Source organism: Cibotium barometz, chromosome 46 (genome assembly GCF_041138505.1).
Source record: "Cibotium barometz isolate CiBa-2024 chromosome 46, ASM4113850v1, whole genome shotgun sequence".
NCBI lineage: Eukaryota > Viridiplantae > Streptophyta > Polypodiopsida > Cyatheales > Cibotiaceae > Cibotium > Cibotium barometz.
Window position 1 is genome coordinate 8,411,991 of NC_141091.1, and position 16,224 is coordinate 8,428,214.

Consider the following 16,224-nt stretch of genomic DNA (forward strand, 5'->3'; position numbering starts at 1 on the left):
GGGTTTAGACAAGGAGGATTTTATTGGCCAAAGATGCAAATAGATATTGAACTATCTGTTCAAGACTATTAGCTATATGCCAAGTCGACAAGGCAAAATGCTTGACATATGGTTGCATCTTTAAAAATTTCCTACAAGGATGTGGAAAAGTGTATAGTGTTATGGATTTCATAAAAGGTTTATGAAGATGGCATGATGCTATACTTATAGCTATGAATTGACTAACCAAGATGGCTAGGTTCATTCCTATCAAGGCAACATTAACGGCTCCATAATTAGCTCATTTGTTTATGGGACAATCATTTAGCATGTATGGATTTCATGCTAATATTGATATTGATAGAGATTCCAACTTTCCTATATCCTTCTAACAAGAAGTGTTCAAGAAATTGGATACACGAGTTTAACAAAGAATTTGTGATGAGATGGTCAAGTAGAGAGGATAAATCAAATCCTCGAAGGTATGCTTTACACCCAGAACTTGAGAGACACTAGTCAAAGGATTATGCAAACGAATGCAACCTTACCTAACCAATGGATCACACGGAACTTCATGGAAGGGCATCATCACTTATGGTTTGGGGTACAAGGACATAAGTACCTCTTCAAGTCATGTGCCTTCCCACTTCAAGTGAGGACGATGTACCATTTTCTTACTCCATTCAAGATAAATGGCTCTTGGAGATAAGTCTTAGGCACGATATCATCGAGCGTCTCCAGTGAGAGTGGTGGGCAAGGAAAGGAAGCACAGCTATATTGATCCCCCTCAAGGGATGATTACGAAAACTTGGAGCCTATGGTTATACGATGGGTGTCCTATCAAGATACTTGCACTGGACCCAGTGATTGGGAGTAGAGGTTCAAATGATAAGAACTAGAAACGTATGCAAGTCATCTCCCACATAAAATAATCAATGAAGCTTTCTATAAGTTGGAGTTGTAGAAAATAGTTTAGAGGAGGGAATGGAATATGAAAGATAGAGGGATTACATCAGCAAAGAATAGAACAGGGATTACATCAGAAAAGATAATGGTCTCATTTTTTTTTTTTTATGCAAAGGATGATGTACTCTTATCACACTCAACACATGAATGGCAAAAACACCTCAATGTACTACGTTTTGTTAAAGAAGAAATGCCCTTAAAAACCACCTTTGCAAAATAAGGTCGTGCATGTTTTTTTTTTCAAGTCGAGCTATATTGGTGGCTACAAATAATACCTTTTACCTTTGAGGATGCTATTGTGGGGATAATGAGAGCTTATATTTAAAAATATCTTGACAAAAGCTCTTCAAGCTCAGCAATTTTGTGCCTACTTGAAGCTGAAGCATACTACCACTATTGATTATTTTGAAGGGATCATAACCCTTCCAATAAATAAAGAATGAAAAGAGTGAGCAGCTAGCTAAGCGGTCTCACAACCAATCACCAATCATGTCCATGATTGTGAACTCGGAAATAGTGCTGTGATTCTTACTTGAAGCACTCAGCTTACAAATAACCAATACTTCAGTTGGGTTTTGAGCAGCTTGTTCTTTCTGACAAACATCAAAACCTACTTTTGGAAGAATAGTTTGGTAGTACCTTGCTCGTACAGAAGCCATTGGAGCGGTTTCTAGAGCTCTGCTGCTGCTGGAATGTTCAGCAGGATGGGCTAACAAAGCAATAGACACAGAAGTTTTCTTGTTCTTCCTTGCTATGCAAATACAATGAAGAAATCGGTGTGGCAGCAGTTCACAGCAGATCAGCATCTGCCAACCGTTTGTGAGTGAGGGCCGCATCAACAAGATCAAAGGTCTTCTTAATAAGGTTTTTGTCAAGGGCAGTTGTCTTGTAAATTCTGAGAACTCTGTTGACATTGCTTGACGGAGTGTTCTGGTCAAAGACTTCTTGAAATTTTTGTTTGACGAACCTGTGGGAACAAAGCATTGATTTTAACACATCTACTGCACTTGCCCCATACATTCATAATTGTCAATACAAGCATCAGAACAACTGTAAAGCTATCTATCAATAAGAGCAACAGGCTATACTGTATACATATTACATACTCATATGCATGATCAATCTCCAGACTACTTGATGTTGAACGCTTGTAATCTCGAAACCATTCGCACACAGTCAGAGGAACCTACACATTCAAGAGGTATGCAGTTTTAGCACATTTCACATGGGTCTAGCATAACATTTCCTAGAGAAAGATATGTACCTTTGGTGCTTTCTGTTCGAATATGTCAAACTTGTTCAAGAATAGCAAAAAAGACGTATTCTGATATTACGATAGGCCCAATTGTCAATAGCATGCTCGATGGGTTTGAGTTGCAACTTCATGTCCTGCAATAATGGAATAATTATACTGACTGACCTCAAACCATGGCTGCTTTAAGATCCAATCAAACAGCTCTTTTGTCTCCATCATTCGATTCTTTGTGTCTTCCTCAAAAAGCTTCTGATCATACCTGCAGTCCCAAGGCCAAGATTACGGAAACTTGGATAGTGCACTCCTACTTGAGGGTAGCGTTGGAGATGCACTTACTCACTCAAAGCTGCACAAAAAATCACTGCAGTAACACCATCAAACAAGTGTATCCATTTCCTGCGCTCATTACGCTGACCTCCAACATCAAACAGCCTGTAAACCTCTCCTTTCCTCCTGAATTCTCCAGCTGGACTGTAAAGCGTGGCAAAAGAAGACATGAGATCCTGTATCAGATTGCAAGTAGGACCTTTTCATCCTTAGTTTTTGACTTTAACTTTAACTTACCCTATGTTTCTCCATGTTCGACCACTACAAATTTAGGTTGGTTTGTAACGTATCACCAAAGTCAAAACTCAAGCCCAACGTTCGAACACAATTTCAGTGTCAAAATCAGATGTATTGAGCCATGACATGAATACAATCACAAGCATCATTTGAGGAAAGGAAATACACAAACCTAGTCCTTGGATTAAGATAAATAAGGGACATCAAGCTTCTTAATCACGGTTCACCACTTTATCAGGCTTGATATTAAAAAAAAACTGTTATCTACACCCTCATGGTTCGCTTCATGTCTGATGATGTCACATTTTCACTGGCAACTTCTGGCATTGTGTCATTTGCATAAAAGCAAACAGCTCAACTGAAAGGATTTGGGGTTCTTCAATGAGAAGATGCCTCCCAAAAAGCAAAAGCACAATGCTTCATTAAGTAAGGGTTTACATTTTGCTTCCCCTTCATGAGAATGGAACAAATCCATCACAATTTGCAAGTCACTGGGAAACTTCATAGATACTCCTTCAACATTCACCTCTGTTGTGATCCATGTTTCATTTATGGCATGGTGAGCATGCCCTCTGTCGAAGTTAGTATTGATACTAATAGTAGGAATGATTGAAAAGAGAGGACTCGTGCTTTATATGAGAAGAGACAGAAGCAGTTAGATTTGAAATGAGAGAGAGAGAGAGAGAGAGAGAGAGAGAATTACATTAATGTCTTCAAAAGACCCAAAGGGTCTATGAGACCAAAATGATGTATACGTGTCCATGAAATCTCGTGAGAGAGAGCGACAGAGAAGAAGAAGAAATGATAAGTAGGATAATTCTGAAATAGCCAAGAAGTTTTGGGAAAGGCACCTCATCAGGGTCACAAGTCTGTTTTCCTCATGCTTTACTTTTGGCCTGCCTTTACTAAAGGAGGTAAATTTTTCATTGTAACTTCTTTTCCATGACAAAAACAAGGGCCTTGATTGAGATTCTATTTGCGAATAATGGACCAAAAACTAATCCAAAACAAATAAAAAATTCCCTTTCATAATGGATCTTGGTCCACCATTGACATTGTAGACCATAGAAGGTCGCTTGCCATGGTCCACAATTCACATGGTGTAGTTCTAGCACAATTTCTCTTAAAATCCCTTTTTGTATGCTGTAAAAAATTTTGAGTCAAAACCATTTTTGAGGCTTGGTGATAAAATACCTGTGAAGGAAAATTACCTGAATTCTGTCTCAACAATGCTAGTTGTTTGCTGCCTTGCATAGAGAACATCCTCCTGCATAAGATAACAAACCTCTTAAAGGCTTGAATGCAAACACTATTAAGAAGTATCATCCTTTCTACTTGTATATTGATGAGATCTCACTCTTTCAGGACAGATTTGGGGGGCGCGGTGGGGGGTGGTGTATCCAACCTTGCCCAAAGAACGTCCCAGAATTGAAAGCAGCGTGTGGTACTTGTTGGGAAGGACACGGAAGCAAACTGTCACTAGGAAGCCACTTGTCTCTGCCAATGGGTCCAACTCAAAGGAGAAACCATGTTTCCACGGGGCGAAGAAAACCTATGACCTCTGCAATGCAAGTGGCTTCTGTCACAGGGCCTTCTGCACAATGGTGGAAGAGGAAAAATCCACCAAAATGTACCTACTGCCAAGATACTGGATACCTGTGATGCCACCATGCTCTCCGATACGAGCCGCCACAAAAGGAGATCTCGGACCTAGCCATGCACCCGATGGCTTCCAGCGAACTTACAAACCAAGGTGCATTCTGCTATAGTGAAGCCACTGAAGAGCCAAGAGCTGGAGTTCCACTCCTAAGAAAGAACAGTTGCAAACCAAGGTGCATGCTTCTAGTGAAGCCACTGAAGAGCCAAGAGTTGGAGTTGCACTTCTAAAAAAAGAACAGTTGAGGGTGGCCTCAGCAGGGGATGACGGTGCAACTGCCATGGAGTCCTCCTATGGGTGACAAGCCAGAGGGGAGGCATCAACTGCTGAATAAAGAGCAAAGCCCTGCTGCTATGCTGCAAAGAAACCAAAAATGGAGGACTGGGGTGACAGGCGGGACAAGAGCCGGCACGAGAAAGAAAACCGAGAATGCAAGGGGGGGAGCCCGGATGCGATAAAGGGCAACGAAGGAGAGGTGAACAGGGCAGAGCACTGAGGAGGAGCTGAGCAGGAGTTGAGGCTGGGTGCACAATAGAGGGGCGGCAGGAAGTCGTTGACAAGGGGCAAGACAAGAAGTGGGGGCTCGGCACACGTTGGGGAGCAACAAGAGGAGGCGGGCAGAGCAGCAAAGCCTCCACATCAGAGCCCACCACCCACACTAGTGGTCCAGCCCTCCACCCTGGAGGGGTCCTCGGTAATAGAGCTCAATCTATTTTGCGGCCAGATGTCCCCGCTCTAGAGCATCACGACGCTCCACTAAACAGATGTGCATCTAGGAGGTTCTTTGACGCCATGCCATGCTTCCATCACAGAGGCAAGATATTTTCTCGCCCATCAGATCCGTGGAGGATGAAGATGGAATCATTATAAATTGATCATGGCTAGTCTCTCTCATACAGGGTCACATGCTGATATCACATCTGTATACACTAGTGATAGTCGTTTTTCCTTTTCTCTCATTTACTTTTTCCATGGCTCAGTATATCCATGGTATCATTGCATCACTTATGACCCTTGGGATCTTTTTGGTAGACGTTAAATATTATTCTCTCTCTCTCTCTCTCTCTCTCTCTCTCTCTCTCTCTCTCTCACACACACACACACACACACACATTCGAATAGCTCAAATTCCGCCAAAATTTTTCCAAATCTTCTGCTTCCTCTAGTTTGCAATTTTCCCCAGTTATTGTTTTTTTCTGATTCCCACAAATTTCCTCAATTTTCCCAATGTCTTGAGATTCCGCCAATTTCTCTAATTCCCTCAATTCCTAATTTTCTTCAGTTCTTCTAATTTAAACATTCTCCTGACTTTGTTATACTGGTTACCTGATTTCACCCAATGTCCCAAATTTCATGCTAGTTTGTCTAGCTTTCTAGCTTGTTTTGGTCCATTACTTACATAGTTTCTATCTAGTGATTTGACGAGCACCTAACGTACCTCTGATGGTGTATAATCATGTGCTGCCAGCCGTAAAACATCCTCCAAAAAGAAAAATGTGCAGTCAGGAAGTTGTAGCTCATTTCCCCTAAGATAAGCCGCCTGGGCAGAGAGATAATAGCAATCATAAGCCAAAGGCAACAGAAAATCTCACACAATTTTCCACATTAAGATAACCTTACCTGGATAGCAGGGTCCTTCCAGCAATATTGGACTTTGAGGGCAGTTTCCTCATCCAGAATTGGAAACCCATCAGGACTTTCAACTTCAAAAAGCATCTCTCCAAAAGCCTGAATCCCCCTTGCCCGGCCACAGAAAAAAAACAAAGTAAACAAATCAGCAATGTGGCTTGTAACCAATGTTAACAGAAACATCAGCAATTCCATTTTAACGGCTTCAAGATACAATAGGAAGTCACATAAAAATTGAGGGCAACTAATCCATAGAGCAATAAGTAGCCTAAGATTTCAGCCTAAAACCCTAATCTCTCAGCCTAATTGATTATTTCCTCTGTTTTTTTTCTTAGTTGAATACACACAAAATTTCTCAAAATGCAAGGCTTTATATATATATATATATATATATATATATATATATATATATATATATATAGAGAGAGAGAGAGAGAGAGAGAGAGAGAGAGAGAGAGATTTCAGCCTAAAACCCTAATCTCTCAGCCTAATTGATTATTTCCTCTGTTTTTTTTCTTAGTTGAATACACACAAAATTTCTTAGTTGTTTTTTTTTTTATATATAAAGCCTTGCATTTTGAGAAATTTTGTGTGTGTGTGTGTGTGTGTGTGTGTGTGTGTGTGTGTGTATATATATATATATATATATATATATACGTGTACATACATACATATAAAGCCTTGCATTTAGTTTATATTATTTATCATAGTTAAAAGATATTACACTCACACACACACACTCTCTTTTTTTTTGTAAACAGCAGCGTTTTATTACTTAAGTGTACAAGAGAAGAAGCCCTCAGAGGTAAGGAAAGTTTCTTGAAAATAAAAAACAGTGGAAAAACAAGTCTAATTGCAGCTGATCCATCTCTTGTAGTCTATGACAATCGTAAAGAGATAGGTGCAAAGACTGACAAAAATAAAAGTACTTGTCAATCTATGTACAATGAAAGATTGAATGATTGCAATCAATCTAGAGTGTCCAAAGTGCCCAAAAGCATGTCCAAGCAAGGAAACCTACATAATCAACCAATCTTCTATGATATCTCCCAAAGATCCAAAAATTCTTGGAGAAGCAACATCCTGGAAATCTGACATCCAAAGAAAGAGAGAATCTAGAGAATCTAAGCAAGAAATCTATGGTATCCAAAAAAGCCCATGGCAGATGAGACATTCTCATTGCAACTTGAGCATTTAAAACAAGAAGCAGAAGCTATCCTTCCCTTGGCAAGATTTTCACCAGCAGGTAGCACTCCAACCAAGCATCACCAAAGGAAAACTCTTTGCTTTAATGGCAGTTTATTGGACCAAATCTTTTGAAGATTTTGTTTCCACCACTTGGTTGTCTTATCCATATTCCAAGCTTGTTCGAATGAGCAGCAATGCAGGGCTCGGGAATAATCAATCTGTATATTCGGGCAACAATGAGCTGTGACATAGGTACTTTGGGAAAACCAGGCTCATCTCTCTAAAGCATCCAATCCAACAATCTGTTCTCTCGAACAACAAGTGGAATCACTTCAAATTGCTGCAACAAAGCTCTAGTTTTTTGCAACAAAAGCCTATAATGCATACCCAAATTCCATATTCCCAGAGAGACGTTGTCTTGGATTAGACAAATATTTTTATTGGATAGAAAATATGCTTTCCTTGGCTCCTGAATTGCCAAAGGTTGCAAAAAAACTCTGCTCCAGTGAAATACTCTCTAATCTTAGTGAGTTACCTATCTTTGGAGGTCTTCCAAACCGATGCAAGTATTGGAGGACTTTTCTCCAATCAGCTATCAGTCTAGTAGTGAAAGGACCACCTGGTATCTTCTCTTGAAACTTTCCACAAGAAGAAAATCCCAATGTGTACCTTGCCATTTGCTAAGGAAAGTCTGTTTTAAGTGCAGTACACATAGCTGCATCACCCTCTGTCACGTGCACACCAGTCAGGTGTACAGTGACATGGCATCATTTTATGGCATCATTAGCATCATCAGGTTTATCAGGCATTTAATCATGATTTATTCAGGCATTTTATGGGCATTTTACATCAGCCAACCAGTATTTATACTATTTTATGGTATTAAATACCCAGTCGTGGACATTCAGTAGCTGGCCGACTGCATTAATGCTGGCCGACCAGCAGCCCTTACTCATATAAATAGAAGAGCCTCTCCATTCAGCAATTCAGGTTCATCATTCAGCATTCAGCCTCAGTCCCTCAGCGTTTCTACTCCAGAAGGGCTGAGAACATCATCGCATATCAGTTCAGCAGCATTCAGCAGTGTGTTCTCCAACACATCTCCTCCACGAAGCTTTGGGAGCAGCATATCCAGCCCACGCATCAGCATAATCAGCAAACGCATCTATCTCCTCAGCGTTTCCTTCCCAGGAAACAGGAGAGCATCTGCGTTTCATCATCAGGACAGCAGTTCATTCATCATATCAGTATAGGCAGCATATAGGCAGCATATTCAGCAGTATAGATCCATTTGGATCTCATTGTAACCGCATTCATCATCTAATATAGCTGCATTGCGTTGACACATATTTGTCTATCTCTTGAACATCATTAAGTGCAGTTTAATTAGACTAAGGTTGTGATTACTACGGTCATAAGCTCCCACATGTCACATTGGTATCAGAGCATGTTTAGTTCATCAGTCATTCAGTCAGACATCATGTTAATCGCTTCCGCACAGTTAAACCCAGTTCTCAAAATCTTGCAAGCCACCCTTAGGGATTTTCCCTTAGGTATGCATTAGTAACCCATCCATCTGCATTCTTGCACAGCATATAGGGTTGCACATGGCTTGCATAGTAGTCATCTTAGCAGGCATCTTAGCAGTCCATCTTGCATCTGCAAGGCATACATGTTGCCCATGAACTCTCAGGGAAGAAGGACATCCATCATCAAAGGAGGACATAAGTTTGGGCTTCAACTGGCAGCAGCAAGGGGTTTCTCTTCCACAGAAGACGGAAGTTTGCTCCAACATCGCCTCAGGAGGTTCAGAGCTTTAGGTACGACGGAGATGGTAGGTGAAAGGTTTCCAGAGGCAGGTCAGGGGTGACTCAGGTATTTCCAGGCAGTTTTAGTAGCATTTGCCATTCAGTTCCCGCAGTACATAAGAGTCTTGGCTCGAAGGATTTCACTCCTGCAGACGACCTCAGTCCCAGCAGCAGAAGACAGAAGGGGGCAGTGGTACGGAGGAGAAGGATCACAGAGGAGTCGAAGGTTGCCAGGTATACCACCCAGCAACAGTTTAGCAGCGGGGAATGTCACGTGCACACCAGTCAGGTGTACAGTGACATGGCATCATTTTATGGCATCATTAGCATCATCAAGTTTATCAGGCATTTAATCATGATTTATTCAGGCATTTTATGGGCATTTTACATCAGCCGACCAGTATTTATACTATTTTATGGTATTAAATACCCAGTCGTGGACATTCAGTAGCTGGCCAACTGCATTAATGCTGGCCGACCAGCAGCCCTTACTCATATAAATAGAAGAGTCTCTCCATTCAGCAATTCAGGTTCATCATTCAGCATTCAGCCTCGGTCCCTCAGCGTTTCTACTCCAGAAGGGCTGAGAACATCATCGCATATCAGTTCAGCAGCATTCAGCAGTGTGTTCTCCAACGCATCTCCTCCAGGAAGCTTTGGGAGCAGCATATCCAGCCCACGCATCAGCATAATCAGCAAACGCATCTATCTCCTCAGCGTTTCCTTCCCAGGAAACAGGAGAGCATCTGCGTTTCATCATCAGGACAGGAGTTCATTCATCATATCAGTATATTCAGCATATAGGCAGCATATTCAGCAGTATAGATCCATTTGGATCTCATTGTAACCGCATTCATCATCTAATATAGCTGCATTGCATTGACACATATTTGTCTATCTCTTGAACATCATTAAGTGCAGTTTAATTAGACTAAGGTTGTGATTACTACGGTCTTAAGCTCTCTCATGTCACACCCTCTAAGGTTGCTCCTGGGCAAAAAAGGTGGACAGCAAAGTTGCTTTTCTTGCCAAAACATGATAACAAATATTGAGAATATTCAGCCCACCATTTGTTGGTGGAAAAATCTGCCTAGGCCATAATAAACTTTGCTAGTCCGATGCTCTAAGTGGTAGTAATTTGGATTTGCAGAAATTGATGAACAATCCTGTAGCTTCCCCGAACAATTGGAGAGCCCTCATAAGGGTTTGCAAATCTTGTGGACTGTTTTTGGGGAGGAAAAAGCATTCATCGGCATAAGCCTACGCCACTAAATTATGACCATCTAGCAATTGCAAACCATGCAGAAGTCCTTGATCCATAAGTTTGTCCATATATAGAAGCAAGGGTGAGTGGCAATTGCATATAAAAGTGCACTGAAAGGGCAACCTTGCCTGACTCATACGCAAACGTTTGCATGAGTAAACATACGGCTATGTTTGAATTAATGACGCATGTATGTACACATATTATAACCTATCTCCGAAATTTACTCATAATTTACCTGAAATGCATACGTACACACATACACACACACACACACTTTGTTTTTTTAGTAATGATATATTACTAGTGGGAAACCTCAGTACGAGGTGAAAAACCGCGAAGGAATATGCATTGTACAATGGTAGGTCCCAAAAGGACCCATACTAGAGTTCCTCAAAAATAGTCTGAGAAAAGTGAGAGTCTGCAAATCAACATTTTGGCTCGCATAACAACATTGCAGTGTCTGTCGCAAGGAGAGCCTTATCCACACACACACACACACACACACATATTTACCCGATATCCAAGGACAACACAATCTTTTGCCCAATATACAACACGTTGTACTCTCTTGATAGAGCAAATAAATGACTTGCTGAATTTTGGCCAATATACAACACAATCTTTTGCCCAATATACAACACGTTGTACTCTCTTGATAGAGCAAATAAATGACTTGCTGAATTTTGGCCCAAAACTAAGTTTTTTTTTATCACCGCAACTATAAAATCCCATTGAACTATAACAAAAGTCCTTGAAATATGCACCATAACATAAGAGTAGGACAATCAGAGTCCAAATGTCCAAACTTATGAAGAGTGTAGTATGCTCATGCAAAAGTTTCCCATTTCAGTTCATTCGCAAATTTCCCTTCTTTGAACCTCGTCTCTAGTTCTGTATCTCACCTGCGGAGCTCTCCCTTATCATTGGCCCCGCATGCCCATCCACTCTTGGTCTTCGCTCTTCTTCCCTCCGCACTGGCTTGCAACTGACCCAGCTAGCAATCATATCACTAACCTCCTCACAGGTACCCTATCTTCCCACTAAACATCTTATGTTCAGCACCTTTGTGCCCTCTTCCATTATTACTTCCTCTTCCACAAGCCACCTCAACCACTGCTTCCTCTCCAATCCACCTCAGCCAACTAAGCTTTTTTCTGCCTCTACACCGTTCGTCCTTATCCCTTTGCACACCTTCTCTATGACACCATCCATAATAGGTGTTATTTCCGTGCTCAATATCGCAATCCCCATGGCTCTGGAGAAGTGTTGGCTTCCTCACCTACCTTCTCCAACACTTCCTGGACACTCCACGTGCATCTGATGATGGTGCTCCTATGGCGCGTCGCCACCATTCCCAACCTCACTCCTCTACATCCGGCCCATCACCTTCCACATCCGCATGCCCCGCCATCCCACCACGCCTCCATATTCTCTCCTCAACCCCCCGTTCTCCTCCATATTCTCGCCTCAAGCCCCCTAGGTTGTCTCATGCTCGTCGCTTGGTTCGGTCCTTGAATGAGATCTCTCTGGATATTCGGACGCATTTTGAATATCTAAGGAACTATTTTCTACTCCTTTCCCAAGAATGGGACATCTCCAGTGAGCTCATAATCAGCACGAGTCCACCTACCCAACATCACCCCAACTCCCTCACCTCTCTCCAAATGGAAATCACCCAGGCAAGATCCTTTGAGAGTCAATTGCAATTGGAGATCACCACACTCCAACAACTCGCCTAGGCACATACCACTCAACTAGAACTTCGTCATCAAATTACTGAGCTGCAACCTAGGCTCACTGCCTCACGAGCCCGCCTTTCCTCCTTTGAGGCAGACATCGCCAATCTTCCTATAGCCATATATATGGTAGTGATGTTTGTGAACGCACTTCAAAGCCGGGCCCCTTTTTCCCTCTATAGGAGGTTTTTTCCCCCATGCATGTGCGTGCCACTCTCTTTGCCCTCCTCACGACTGAGTTCATTGTGTCAGTGTGTGTGTGTGTGTGTGTGTGTGTAGTTGCTGCTCCAAACCCTAGCCCCAACATTTAATTGCTTTTTAGGCCAATCATTGCACAATAATGCCACTTAGAGCTAATCACATGTGCACTTGCTTATCATTTATTATCCTCTATCTTACTAGAGACTAGATTGATAGACGGTTAATCCATCCTACAAAACTACTTAGCTGTCGGTCTTAACAATCGATTAAAGCACCCACCCCTATTTAACCCAAGGCCAAATAGGGATATGGCAATATAAAGCAACATACGCAATGGATGCCAAAATGGGAGAAGCGTAGGTCAAAACGAGGCAAAGCATAGTGAAAACATTGGGAGAACCAGCTTGCAATATAAGAGAGATCAGTTCAATGCAACGAAGCCCCATTTGCAAATACAAGCAGAGTTGCAATGAGAACAAAATTTTGTGGTAAAAACTCAACAAGGAGTGTCCTAACAGTAAGAAGCTCATGATTTTTCAGCCCAATCGATGGTGTCTACTGAAGATTTCATGTCAATTAAAATGGCCAAGGAAGAGCTTTCACCAATGGAGTGCCCACGGGAAGACGTAACGCCATCTCTTCCTATTCTTTGTATATCTTCCATTTTGTGCTTCAAAGTAGTTCTAAGAATCGTGCTTCCATAAGTGCTATTCTAACAAATGGCCTAGCCGTAGTGTTACATACTTGGTACTAATCCTCAAGATTAGTGGCCTAATCTCGCAAGGTTAGGGGAGCCTTGAGATTAGGAGAAAGTAGGCTAATACGGGCAGCTAGGTTATTATTAATAAATCCACGTGTGTTAGCTATTATAACAATTTGATTATTTATAACAACAATCAACACTATATAAGTGAAACATGGATTATTATTGATGTAGCCTCGCTTCTAGTCTAAGTCTTGACCATGACTCCAGCTAGAGTTGCCTAGAGCCTCTTTGAAGCAGATATAGCTGGTCAAAAGAAAAGGTTGCAAGCCTACAAAAGCATCGTACTTGGTGAGTGAACTTCACTTCTATCAATCTAATCACATCATTGAGTCATGCACAACATTCTCTCTCTTTGAGTTTTGTCACATCTCGAAATTCCCAGCTCATAGCTCTAGTCTTTGTTTTCTTTTGTACCATGATGAGATTACATGGACACTATTGTATCACTTTTGATCTCATAGACCCATTGGGTCTTTTGAAGACGTGTTAACTAACTCTCTCTCTCTCTCTCTCTCTCTCTCTCTCTCTCTCTCTCTCCACACACGCAATGGATATCTTCCATCCACCTTAGTTGCGGCTTAGCAGGCCTGTGTAAACCCTAATCCTACAATTGGTATCAGAGCTAGGTTAGAAGCCACTACCACCACCGCCGTCGCAAACTGCTAGAATTGTGCATCTCAATGTTTTGGGGCTTTACTATTTATCTGGGATTTTACTGGATTTTCTCCTATTTATTTGTCCAAGGCCAGTCGGCCAGCCCTAGAGGCAGTCGGCTAGTTCCCTCCTGCACTATATAAGGAGTTCCCCATTCATTATTGACTCTTTCATCCACTTCCCTTGCACATAGTTCAACACTCAGTTGCTGGCCATTGCCATTGTAAAGCTTTATTGCTGTTATAAAAGGTGATCTTGTCCAACTCTCTCAATCTCCTTTGCACTCTCTTATATGTTTATTGTTTATGCTTCCACCTGTGCTATCTCCTTCATGGTATCGTACGCTTAGGTCCAGGCTGCTCCAAACTCTGCAAATCTGCCCACTTTGCTGTGCGTTTTTCTTCCATCACTTCTCCGGCTACAGATCAGTCCCATATAGTAGCTGCGTTTCAATACCTTGCTGCGTTTCTCGTCCAGCCCTCTTCCGGTTGCTGTCGACAGGCTCTGTTTTGCTCTTCAGAGGCAAGTTTTGAAGTGTTTTGGCTGCGTTTTCTTCTAAAAGCATCTATTGTGGTGCGTTTCTTGCTCGTGGTGCTGCCAGACAAGTGGCCCTACATTGTCTTCCTCCTCCACGAGTCCCTGCCCTTTCCAATAGGAGGTTCCCGGTGGATCTTGGACTATTTTGTTGTTGTCCCGCCTCTTTCTCTCTACGGTTCGAGAGGGGGCTGATTGTTCCTGGTGCCTCACTTCGTTGGAAAGCACTTGAGAGAAGTGTTTGAGAGCTGAAATTTGTTCTTTGTTGCTATGGATATGGCTCCACCATGTACGAACAAGGATGACAAGTTGAAAGGACCCAACTACGCTCATTGGAAGCTTCAAATGCGTATCTGGTTCATCCACAAGGGTTTGTGAGACATTGTTCAGGGCACTAAAAGGAAGCCCGAGTGTCCTCAAAACTCTAGGCGGTGGACTCAAGCAAGATCAGGAGGATGAATTTGCTGTGGAATTACAAGACTGGGAGAACCGGGACTTAAAGGCGCATTCTATGCTTGTAAAGACCATCACCGAGGAGGTCTCACCGGCAGTGCAAACTCTCACCAGTGCTCATCAGGTATGGTCAAAATTGGAGAATCTCTTTGCTCGAGATTCATCGATCAGGGTAGTTACTACCTTGCAGGGGCAGCTTTACGGCTTGCTATTTCCTGAAAACAATTCCATGCAGTCTTTTCTCATGAAGGCTAAGATTATCCATGACCAGTTACTCGCTATGGGTGTTGCTTTGTCCTCTTCTCAGCTAGTTGCGCTTATCCTCACCAAGCTTCCTCTAGACTATGATGTGATTTCTCGATCTTTGCAGTGCCAAATCACATCCACTCAGTTGGATTTTGATGATCTTAGCTCCCTACTTTTGGAGGAGTCGTCTGTTCTCATCTCACAGAGTAAAATGAAGGTACACGTCAGTCAACAGCTTTGACCAGGCACTGTCCTCGATTCAGAAGAAAGGTCGGAGTCGCTACTTTACTTGTGGAAAAAGAGGCCATCTGTCCAAAGATTGTTTGTCCGAGAAGAAGGACAAGACCAAGGGCAAGGCTTCATCTCAAAGAAAAGACAAAGACACGACACAGGATAGTGATATAGATTCTAGTACCACTTCTAGAGCTCCCCGGGTGCTTCCGGCTTAGGAGAACCCAGATGGTGTACTTCTCTAGTACACATGCAGTTTCCCCCCATGTACTTCCAGCCAAAAGAGGCTTGTGGGCGGGAGAGGAGACTCATTACAGCTCCACCTACTGGTGCTTGGGGACCGTGATTCAAAGTTCCAAGCATTAGACGTCTAGCAAGACATGGTTATCTTTGGTACAGCAGATATTATGAACTGGATCTATTCCAAGTTCATTGTTCGAGGCTTTCGGGACGTGATGTGTTTCGTCCACTGTTGGGGATTCTGGGCGCGGTGTGTCCAGCAACTCATCATCTATTTTTGGAGTTCACTGCACACTTGTGTAGGAATTCGTGGCCAAGCAAAGTTCCTTGCTGTTCGTGGTGGCATCTTGTTTTGAGGAAACATGTTGGTGGGTGCTCTCTCCGAGGTGATTCCAATATTCGCGATGCTGGAGGGTCCATGGTTGCATCTTCATCGACTTATCTTCTTTCGACTCTTGCACACTATGAGCTGCAAAGGGGGTGTTAGAATTGTGCATCTCAGTGTTTTGGGGCTTTACTACTTATCTAGGATTTTACTGGATTTTCTCCTATTTATTTGTCCAGGGCCAGTCGGCCAGTTCCCTCCTGCACTATATAAGGAGTTCCCCATTATTCACTCTTTCATCCACTTCCCTTGCACATAGTTCAACACTCAATTGCTAGCCATTGCCATTGTAAAGCTTTACTGCTGTTATAAAACATGATCTTGTCCAACTCTCTCAATCTCCTTTGCACTCTCTCATATGTTTACTGTTTATGCTTCCGCCTGTGCTATCTCCTTCACAAACTGCATTGTTGGCACTACCTCTGCTGGCTGACGCCAACGACCTACTGCCATGCATATTGCACG

At 42.4% G+C, this 16,224-nt stretch overlaps 1 protein-coding gene across 2 annotated transcripts in view; it reads right to left on the reverse strand.

Annotated features, from left to right (window-relative positions):
* Positions 1 to 1,119: 1,119 nt before the first annotated feature.
* The window catches only part of LOC147611844 (guanine nucleotide-binding protein alpha-2 subunit-like), a 37,865-nt gene continuing 22,760 nt past the window's right edge, over positions 1,120 to 16,224 (reverse strand). For both annotated transcript variants that reach the window (XM_086783718.1, XM_086783719.1), the window contains exons 7-14: positions 6,042 to 6,149; positions 5,860 to 5,961; positions 3,976 to 4,031; positions 2,537 to 2,671; positions 2,366 to 2,459; positions 2,210 to 2,269; positions 2,052 to 2,131; positions 1,120 to 1,912 (exon numbers count right to left, since the gene is read on the reverse strand). In XM_086783718.1, the coding sequence (XP_086639844.1) occupies positions 1,735 to 1,912; positions 2,052 to 2,131; positions 2,210 to 2,269; positions 2,366 to 2,459; positions 2,537 to 2,671; positions 3,976 to 4,031; positions 5,860 to 5,961; positions 6,042 to 6,149 (813 nt within the window). In that variant the 3' untranslated portion in view covers positions 1,120 to 1,734. The remainder of the gene's footprint in view (positions 1,913 to 2,051; positions 2,132 to 2,209; positions 2,270 to 2,365; positions 2,460 to 2,536; positions 2,672 to 3,975; positions 4,032 to 5,859; positions 5,962 to 6,041; positions 6,150 to 16,224) is intronic.